Source organism: Octopus sinensis, linkage group LG2 (genome assembly GCF_006345805.1).
Source record: "Octopus sinensis linkage group LG2, ASM634580v1, whole genome shotgun sequence".
NCBI lineage: Eukaryota > Metazoa > Mollusca > Cephalopoda > Octopoda > Octopodidae > Octopus > Octopus sinensis.
In genome coordinates this window covers 115,920,563-115,932,709 of record NC_042998.1, presented here as the reverse complement: position 1 = coordinate 115,932,709, position 12,147 = coordinate 115,920,563, and the positions used below count along the sequence as shown (strand labels likewise).

The window sequence follows — 12,147 nt, the reverse complement described above, 5'->3', positions numbered from 1 at the left end:
TTAGATTAAGACAGAACTTTGTTTATCATAATCTTGAAAAATAAAAGAAGTATGAAATACCACATTATTTTGGGGATGACCCTATATGTGTGTGTGTGTGTGTGTGTGTGTGTGCCCGTGTGTATAGGTTATGAGAGGTACCGGTGTCAGTAAGGCCCAAATGTGTCAGGTAATGCTGAGTAAGTGCTATGGATAGACCATAGTTAAGCTCCAGGTTCGGTGATTATGTGAAGAAGGCGTCCAATGTAGGTCATATATCAGCGTGTGTATATATAAACATCTTTTTTTACACACCCGACATCGTCTTTTGTTTTTATTTTTGTCTTTGTAAATTCTCACTATATTATATATTATATATATATATATATATATATATCTCGCTATATTATATAAGATATATAAGTGGTTAAGAAGTTCTATTATCCAGAAGATCCAAAAGGCAGGTAAGGTTATGTAAGTACTACGGAAGAACCGCTTTTAAACTCTCGGTTCGAGAAAAGTATGAGCGATGAGTCTAAAGCGAGTAATGTGCGAGTGTTTATATGTTAAATAAAATAAGATAGCAAGGCCAAAGCAATGTGATATTTCTAAGAAATTTATAAGTAGAAACTTGGTCTTACATCTGTTTCAGGGAAATAAACAATATCCCATCATCGGAGACGAGTTCAGAGAGTTTCAATAGAAAGAATTAGTAGAGTTCATTATAATCTACCTATTCCTTCTAGTGAAGCTCTCTTAACTCATCTCTGATGGTAGGATATCACTTATTTTCATCGAACTGCTATAATACCACCTTTGTCTTTATGAATATCCTAGAAATATCACATTGGCTTGGACTTGTTATCTTATTTTATTTAAAATGTGTGTGTGTGTGAGTTGGATTCCCACGGGCAGAATCCGCTTTGCGGGGAGGGGATTTTTCTTCTCCTTCAAACAGTGGGTTTTCAACCCAACATTTTTATGCTACTCTGTATTGTTTTAGGTATTTACTTCGAGACACCACAGAAAGTATTTCATTCTCTCCTCACGAATGTTTGACGTCAACTAATCACTATACATATGAGATAAGTGATTCGAATTGACATAAATATCGTTGCATCTGTGTTTAAAACATTTAATTCTCAGCAGCTAATTCTACCGATTTCTATGCAGGCAATACATTTGTTATTTGTTTGCTATCAGCAATCGTTGTAATTCAGAGCTATTTTATAAGATATATAACACCATGATAAATGGATTCAAATAGTACGAACTATCAAAGTTTATATAATGTAAAACTATTAGATAGAAAATATTTGCTTTACACATAAGCATATTGACGAACGTGCGATTTGTATGTAGACACTCGGTGTGCTTGAAATAGGAGACTCATTTCCCTCAATCTACACTTAGGCATCTTCAATAAGGAAATCTAATAATTTATGTATATCAAAACAAATTATAGAATAAGTGAATTTTTCCCAGTTAAAACTGTTTGATTAGAGTTAACTATGTGTTAAATAGCACTAACAATGACAATTCGCAAATCTATTGCTTAGCTAAAACTAGCTAAATCTAGCCTAGAAATGAAACTTTAGAAAATTTCAGTTATTTGCCTAACGTCACATGTAAAATCCAAACCTGTTACAATGTCCCCATGAGATTCTCACAAAATATTTAAGTTGATGTATTTTTATACTATTAAATTAGCTGTGATTATTTTTGGCTTTCTATTGGGCTCTATAAATTAGCAGTTATCCAGTCACGTTCAGGTTTGCTTTTCCTTTTGTCTGTGTGGGCTGGTCACAAGTATTGTATCTATATAATAAATTATAGCCATCTTCAAATTATACAACCTTGGGTTTAATCTATTTTCCATATCCCAACTGCAAAAAAGAAACTAGTAGCCAATTCATCATATTTGACTCTAGGCAGTTGTATTCCATTTACTGTATGTAAATGATCTACATTTAAATCGTTGATTTAGATAATGCAAGATGAAAATGCAGAATCCAAGAAAAGTGGAGATGATGGACGATGGTGGAAATTAGTCAATAGGAGAGTTCTTAGAAGATATTTCCTTTCGTTACTTTTCTATAATTTGTTTCTTCAGCTAATTAGAAATAAACCTTAACTGGAAACTAATCAGCTACAACTTCAAATCTAAATGATTAGTATTGTAATATAGAATAATAATAGTTACTTGCTTAAGTCACATAACATGATACAGTGGTTAGTTTCTTGTTGCTTTGCTCTGAGTTTCAGACTAGCTTTAATCGATTTTCTATATGCTCCTCTCTCCTGCCCTCTTTTTCCAACTCTCTCTCTGTTTTCTCTTTCTTTCTTCAACTCTCTCTCTCTCCCTCTCTACTTCATTATATATACAACTTATAAACTAGACTCCTGTCAATTAAATATCATCTTCTCTTCAAAATGGATGAGAACAAAAGAAAAAATGTTATGAATTCGATGAAATCTGAAGACAAGTATTGATTGAAATATTGCATATTTTATATTCTGCATTGATAAAATCAAATTATTCAGAGATATAATAGGTTCCATCAGCTTATTTAAGAAAATAAGTGGTTTGGAAAGAGATGCAACTAAGCAATCGATAGAGTGGCAACATGCCGACCAAGGAGAATATATTTATTGCTCTAGCATTCAATCCATTGCTTTCTTACTGCCGTGTTATTGTTTAACCACTGGTCAAAAACTGATTCGAAAGACCTATCCAAAAAAGCATTCTAGCCATGAACATCCAATACTTTTTATTTTAGGGATTTATCATTCAATGTGTTGTCCATATCTTTAAGCTCTAGGGTGTAATTTTGTGGAAATTTGACTGGAATTTCAAGCAGGTCGGATGTGCACATAAAGGTTCCATTGTTGTGCACTGTTGTTGTTTTAATAGCGTTATACTTAGCTTCAGAGTGGACCTAATCCAACACACATCTAAACAAAAGTGTTCCAGTCTATAACCATCCTGTGATTTGTAGGTGCCACTACATCCCATGTTTCTTCCCGGTAGGTTGATGACTGTGTTTCGTAAGCACTACTATAAGACATGGTTCTTACCGACAGGATGGGATTTGCGAAAAAATATAATTTGTATATATGATAGTATGATTGACTCGATCGAGATTCTTAAAAGTGTCTTACAGTTTTTTCCTTTTAATATATATGATAGAGAAGAGTTCATGTAGTAAGTAAGGGTAGTATTTTTTAATATTTTTTATGACTTATCTCTTTTTGATTGTACTTGTTTGAAAACATTGTTTTACAAAGAAGTATTTCTTTAATTTTTTTTCCTATATTTTCACAGCGTTCCATTTGTGCAGAGATGATGAGAGAATTCCGGTTCGCGATGAAATGTTTTGGATCATCGAAAAAAACAGTCAAAAAAGGTCCCCGAAAGAAGAGCATAACTGATAATGGCATACATTTTATGCCTCTAGCCGGGTTTAGTGCTGCTAGCGGGAAAGAAGCTTACGGCTAAATTGTAAGCAGGGGAGGTTGGTGATGGGTAGCAGTTTGACAAATATGTAGTATGTCGTTGACATCAGCGAGGGAAAATAACATCAACCCTTGATGACACAACGATTTTTTCAATCTATATATCTATCATCTCCTCCCCCACACGCAAACTCAGTGAGTAGCATGTCTAGGATGGTTTCAACACTCCGACAAAAATGTTTCAACAGCCACCCTCTAACGATGAGGTCATTGTTATTTCTGGGTGGATTGAAACTGGCGTTTACCAAAGTCTAACTTCTAGTTGTCAACAAGAGCAATGAAAACAATAATGATAATGAGGTTAATTACGCAATAATGCATACGTTATAGTATTACTAGTGATAATAACAATAATGATGGTTAGAATATTAATAATAATTTCAAACAACAACAACTATAGTAGCACACAAAATTGTAAGGATATCCATGCTAAATGGAAATTATAATAATAATAATAATAATAATATTAATAATAATAATAATAATAATAATAATAATAATAATAATAATAATAATATAAACAGGGAGCATCAACGTCTAATAATACTAGTAATAATGATATTTTGTAAGCATGGTCATTGATCTCTACATTTTTTTTACCGCTTAAGTATAACTGAGAAATGCTAAAATATAGATGATTGCATGCTATGATTACTTCATCTTGTTTGGATGTAAGTGAAATCGTGTATCAGAAAATTCCCATTCCTTTGTTTCACCATTGTCACTCACCATCTCACATTGTCATTCTCATAAGCATATGCATCATTAGCAGCAGAATTTATCACTACGGAGACAAACATTGCCATTGTTCGATTCTATGTTTAACATGACGACACTGTTTCATTTGGCAGGATCGATAAAAGACATCAGACATCAGAAGGGGAAAAAATATTGCAATTATTATTATTATTATTATTACTATTTATTATTATTATTATTATTATTATTATTATTATTATTATTATTATGATTATTATTATTATTATTATCTAAGATAATTATATCACATTTCAATGAATTCACCAAAATGTACTATTTTCAGAGAATAAATGCGCGTGAATGTATGTATATACGTTATAGAAGTGTGTATGTGTGTGTGTTTATTCGTGCCGTTTTTGTATTTGTATTTGTCGGAATTCTTCAAGAATATTCTATTATTTAAGATTCCTGCACATCAATAAATCTGTTCTTTCACAGATTTTATGTATGCTTGAATGCATGTGTGCATTGTAGTGTATTTATGAATGAATCAACGCATGTATGTTTTTATGCAGGCATGAATAAGTGACTTACATATATGTATGTATATATGTATGTACGTATATGAAAATATATATTCATTGATGGGTGGGTGTCAAAGACGTAATGAGATTTTTTCTACTTCCTTTCTACTTTTAAACGATTGTAAGTCTTCATATATTCTTACTATGGATGAAGACTGAATCAATGATATAGCCAAATATCGACATCAGTATAGACACAAACAATACCATATAGACATATCATGTACAAATATGCATTAAAACGCATGAAATATATGCATACATGCATCAGTAAAAATCCATTTCTAACTGGGTAGTTTAACAACGATGATGGTGAGTGCATGCGTATGTTTTGACATGGTTGTCTCTCTGTGCGTGTTTTTGTATTTTTCTTTTATAAATGTGTTTATGTATGTGCTTGTGAGGGACAGAAAATAAGTGTGTGTCTATACAGAAAGTGAATAATAACGAAGTGTACTCAATTTATATCCAATTAAAATGGCCGGAATTTGAAAGAAGCAATTTTGATTTTTCTCCCTTATATCAGTTGTTGACTCTAACCTGCTTTAAATCTCCATATAAACATATGTATGTGTCTGTGTATGTTAGTGTAGGTGTGAGTCTACGTATTTATCTAATTATTAATGTATGCATGTCTATATCTACTGCATGTCAGTACAAATTCAACTGTGTTTACATGAATGCACGTATAGACCTAGGTAAATATGTATCCTGCATATAAACTCTATTCATAATTTCCTCAATATGTTTTTCTCTCTCAGTGGGTACCTTGGCATTTAAAAGATATATCTTCGTTTTTATTCCTTATCATCATTGTCACAATCATCATCGACTGCACTATTATTATCGTCATTACCAACATCATCAGCATTACTACTATCATCTGTATTACTTGTTTTTCTATTATATTCGCTTTAGTCGTATGGCAGACGTATAGTTTATCTAACAATGTGGTAGGGAAATATGAATAGTTGTATTCGTTATACACTACTAATGCAGGGAGCTATCGTTTGCAGTGGTTCAGATTCCTATATTCTATTAATAAGTATATCATGCTTTTTAATAAAAGAAGCTGTACTATGTTAAAATTAATTAATATACTTAGATAATGCATTTAGTAAATAATAGCTTAAAAATCATGTTTTAATTAAACTTCATGGAATTATTTCTAAACAAGAAAAGGAAATTATTTAAGAAGAATATTGCTAAATATAATTTTTAATCAGCATAATTCTTCATTGAATTCTAACAATGAAATATTCCTTTATTTATGTTGCTAATCTAATTATTCTGCCAAACTTAACATAAAAAATCAACACATAGTAAATAATATATGAAATACTTGCCAGGTATATAAGTCTTTGTTGATACGTATTTTATAAGGGATTAGCTATTACAAAGAGGCAAGCACACGTGCGCCCGCAAGCACTTGCATTCACATATAGTAATGTCACAACTATAAATTTAATTCATATTATTTGTTAACCGCAGACAAGGTAAAAGTAACTTACCACCACAAGAGTAATAATAATAATAACAACAACAACAACAACAACAACAATAATAATAATAATAATTAGAATTAGTAATAATATTTCTTTTTGTTATCCACAGAGTCATACTTGACGGGGGATTGATTTTTTTCTTTTTCCAGTGATCTGTATTTCAACATTTTTCGATATAATTTTATTATCTACCTTCAGTTTTTGAGTTAGAGGTTTATTATTCAATATAATATATATCAATACTCCTTATATAGAAGGTGCAACACTTTTTAAAATTCAAAATACATAATTCATTAACGACAAACGCAGATCCAAAGTATGGACTCTAGTTTCACAGCGCACCTTGTTGTTTTTTCTTTTTTCGTTTCTTTCTGTTTTGCATCTCATCAAAAATTATGTATAGATATATACACATAGATTTATATATGCATACACGGAACTTTCATCTTATCCATTTAAGAACAGAAACATTTTCTATTCATTATATGTACATATAATCACATACACACATACACATATATAAATATTTCTTGATAAGACAGTCTCTGAAGAAATGTCCAAGATGATCCACATCATTTCTGCCTACTAGTATCTGATAAAATTGTACTGTATTTTTTTATATTGTGGGACATTTATGTAGAATTATATATGTGACAATGTCGCAACACTGTTACCAATATTTTCCTCGAATATTATTTATTAATAAAATAGTTTCTCAGTTCTCTTGAATACATAGAAATATATATATCCTCAGTGATAATCAAACCGATTGATACGTTGGATGTAAGCTAGTTACATAGGCGACAAGAGACATAGGTAACTAGTAAGCTAGACAGATAGGTTCGTTAATATTTGTTAAAGGCGCTTCTGTGTTTAATTGTACAATTTATTTAATAGTATTTCTCCTTGATCAGATCAATGGCCTGATGGGAGTAAATTTCAATTGTTTCTAAGGATACAGCAGTGAAACATACAAGGAGCTCAGAAAAAGTTTCTAGATTAACAGGAACGATAAGTGAATGAGTGTCCGTATCTATGCGTTCATATTTAAGGTTATCTACAATCTTATGTAAAATGAATATATGCATGTATACATACACACACACACACACACACACAGACACACACACACACACATACACACACACACACACCACACACACACACATATATATATATATTATATATATATATATATATATATATTTGTGTAGCGGATAACAACTTGGTTGTGCAGCTATGGAATAGTGTCAACAAAAATTATTGAGAGAGTTTGAATTCTCAAAGAGCAACTTCATCAGGACGCAGACAAAATGCATAGAAAGACAGTCGAAATCGGGCGGTGGATATCGGAAAAACAATAACGGACAAACAATGAGTATCTACATTCCATCTCAAACAACTCACGCGTGTGCGCACCAATCAACATAGTTGCCTTAAGGAGCTTAATTGTAATTCACAAGTGTGTTAACCCACCATCCACTCTACATATATGTATATATATATATATAATATATATATATTATATATATATATATATATATATATACCGATATATATATGTACGTATGTGTGTATGTACATATTCACAAATGTGTTATGTGTCTGTGTCATGTGTACCCGTGTTTATATATGCATCTATCAATGTATGTATTAAGATGAATACTTATAAAACAGATATTGAGAACAGGTCACATATAAAAGAGATAAGTACTATGTTACATAGGCTCTATTTGACTTCCCATTATTTATTGGTACTCAGTTATTGAAGACGCCTTAGTTTACTCTGTGTCTGTGTGCGTGCATGCATGTGTTTGCCTGGGGTGTGTGTTCCACTTTTTCTTTAGGCTAGCTATAAAGTTTATACTGTAGCTGAACAATCATTTGATTTTATTATTTTCCATCACAATTTATGGTTCGTGTTCTTTTCAGACATACATCTAAAGTGAAATCAATATATTCGTCGTTGAAAAAAAAAAAATTACAAAAAAAAGATTATTGAACATCGATCTAGATAAGCCATATTTGATAATTTATTGATGTTATATTTCATAATTTACGAGATATATTTTGGGATTTGCGTCTGAAATTTCAAGGAGAATTACATTAACATTGTTAGTTGTTGCATTCAACAATATCTTTTATAAGTACAATTTTCTTCTTCAGACAAGACAAGCTGTCTTGCTAATTATATATACTTTTCCTTATTTATGTTTCATTCTGAGGATATGTTTATTAATATTTTCATAGTTCTTTCAATATTGTATACACAATCACATACCAACTTATATACAATATTTCACCATAATCTCATAATGCACTTATAAATCATCACCATCATCACCGTCATTAATATTGAGTGAGAGAGCTACGTATGCCATCAGACACCATAGTATTATTATCATTATTACCATTATTAATATTTATTAATAGAATTGCTATTATTATTATTATTATTATTATCATTATTATTATTATTTTTATCATTATTATTATTATTATTATTATTATTATTATTATTATTATTATTATTATTATTATTATCATTATTATTATTACTACTACTACTACTACTATTACTATTATTACGGTACTCTTTTTGAACTCTTTTTCGAGATAATTCAGATATATATCTTTGCCAAGAATATAACAAGAATCTTCTCTTTGAATTGACAACGAATAAAGCTAACTCCATCTGAGAGATGTTATTTTTAAGAAACTAATCGGAAATGATAAAATAGCACATCCTGTACAATAAAATCATGAAACGGCCGAAATGTACAGACGTACTCACGCAAGTACGCTCACACACGCACACACATATGTGAGTATGCATATATATATATATATATATATATATATATATATATTATATATATATATTATATATATATATTATATATATATGTATATATATTATATATGTATATATATCTACATATATATCTATATATGTATGCATATAAATACATATATATGCATATACATATATATATATATATATATGCATATACATATATATATATATATATATATATATGTATATACATATATGTGAACATACATATACATATAATATATATATATATGCATATACGTATATGTATACATGTATCTATATATGTATATGAACATATATGTATATATATATTATATATATATATATATTATATATGTATATATATAGTCATATGAATGTTGACCAGCAGCTCAGGAATTTTACTAATTAGTACCAAGTTTTGCAGAATTAAGATGAGACAATGGCAGTACTCATAGATGAGTAGACTGTAAAGAAAAACTCTTATTAAGATAGTGATTAACTATATTCTAATAAGTATAAAACGTAATCATATTTTTTGTTATTGTTGTTGTTGTCTTTGTCGATAATTTCAGATATGTTACAGAGTTTTCACCCGAATGATCATTATTATTTGATTCATGTATCTTAAACAACCTTCATTCCACATGCAACACTGTCACTTAGGATCAATTTATGTTTCGTTTCAAACAACTTATAAACCTCTAGCTCATACTCTCCAATCTCTGACATCATTTATCGTAATATATTGTTACGAAGCATCATATTGGTATCACAAATTTCGTCCGGATTTAAAAATAAACAAATAGGAACTCAAGTTAGTAAGAGGTTACAAATTACCAACGCGCAATAAGTGAAATAATTGAATTGGTTCCGTAAAGTTTTCTGTAATGTGATAAGTTTTGAGGTAATGATTTAATTCAATGGAGACAGACATGCAATATTATCACGCATTCTTAGAAAACTCAAGAAGATCTGTAAATCGGTTCACAAGAGTGACCCGATTTCTGACAGTTGATTCTTGGATGAGGGTTGTAAGATATTATGGATAAAATTGTGAAACAGTTGTAACATATTTAATTTTAAAATAAATGAAGAATATATATACATACACACGAAGTTATGACTTTGGTAAGCGCTGTATTTCGTAAGTGTTGGATACCGCATCTAGAAAAGTTCAGAAACATTCTCACGTAAACATGCATACACATACATACACAGATTATATATATGTGTATATATATATATATATATATATATATATATAATATATATATATATATATATATATATATATATATGTATGTATATATATATATATGTACATATATATACATATATATATTTCTATATACATATATGTATATATATGTATATATATACATATATATTTATATAGATTACATATACATACATATATGAAAATATGATATATATATATATATATATGTTTGCGTTTGTGTGTTTGCGAGTGTCTATGTAAGTAGGAATAATCCAAGATCTGCCGGGATGACATAAAGGGCCACATCATGGTAATCAGTAAGAATATGTACCACTATGGGAGATAGGAAGAGTGTGTTATAGAAATAGATGGAATGAATGAGTGAAAGAACGTGTGTCTGTGTGAATGAGAGTGTGGGAGATTGTATACATAGTGAGAAAGAAAAAGACAGACAGATAAATGGGAAAAGAGTAACGGAGAGAAGCAGAGAGCGGACGAGAAAGAAAAGGTAATATAAATAAAGAAATATTAGTGTGGGTGAGCGTTGTAGAAAAAATTGAGAAGGGAAGACGGGTTTTAAAATATTATTTATAAAAAAAATCGAAAACAAAAAAAAAGACGATCAAGAATGAAGAACATTTCTAGTTAAAACAGACGATGAATTTCAACCCAAAAGCGTGAAGGCATATTTGCATCAAAGACTTGTAATGGGTTCAAATATTTATATACCAATTAAATGAAACTGAATTTTCACAAAATGCAAACACTATTTATAAACTGATTGAAATTCATAAGTAAAATTTAGTATTTAAAAATATCTATATTGAAAATATACAACAGACATATTGAGAAAATTGTTTTGTTTTCAGGGTAACAAAAAATGAATATATAAAAAAAATACTGTTTGATGTAGAAACAGACTACAAAATTCATCAGTGTGAATATATATATATATATAATATATATATATATATATATATATATGCATATATGTATAAATGTATTTATATATATTTGTTGATGTGAAAGCTAAACTAACTTTTGATATTTTGATAACCAACATAATTTCGTTGGTTTATTTTTTGTGAATGATTTTTTAGCTGAAACAAGAAAAAAAAGGAAAAAGAAACCAAAACACTCTTCGAGAAAATGTAGCATGGCTGAAAAAGAAACAAAACAACTATAAAAACAACATATGAAAGAATTTAAAAAGAAATAAAGAAGTAAAAGATTAAGATTTATGATTCATTCAGAATAGCAACAACAACACAAATTTTAAAGGAATAAATTTGAAGAAAATACAATCCAACATTTCTGTCAGCAACTTGTTCATTGTCGCTGAAAGTGACTGGCTGAATTGTGTAAATTTATACATACATACACAGTTACACACAAACACGCACGCACACATACACACACATATATATATATATAAATACATATACACTGATTTATTTCCTTGAAAAGCGGAGTCGTTAAAGAAAAGAGACAATTACATCTAATTAAAGACTCATGTCAACAACATTGTGAAATACTTCCTTCACAGGTACATGCAAAAATATATTCATGCATAGATGCATATATGCATCTATATATGTATATATATATATATATATATATATATATATATATATATATATATATATATATATATATGCGTATATATGTGTGTGTATATGTAAAGTGATCAAAAATATATTTCATGAATGACAGTGGAGAAGAATCAAAATGTAGAGGAAAATCAAAGATGAAAAGATGCAATTCCTTTCTAGCATCACAAAGAAGCAGGAGAATATGGCGTCGGAAGAGAAGGAGCAAAACGAT

General features: G+C 29.5%; 1 protein-coding gene across 3 annotated transcripts in view; it reads left to right on the top strand.

The window, feature by feature from the left end:
• LOC115225708 (glutamate receptor ionotropic, kainate 2-like) overlaps nucleotides 1-4,377 on the top strand; it is a 1,130,247-nt gene extending 1,125,870 nt beyond the window's left edge. For all 3 annotated transcript variants that reach the window (XM_036499016.1, XM_036499022.1, XM_036499020.1), the window contains one exon: nucleotides 3,305-4,377. In XM_036499016.1, the coding sequence (XP_036354909.1) occupies nucleotides 3,305-3,478 (174 nt within the window). In that variant the 3' untranslated portion in view covers nucleotides 3,479-4,377. The remainder of the gene's footprint in view (nucleotides 1-3,304) is intronic.
• Nucleotides 4,378-12,147: the final 7,770 nt, after the last annotated feature.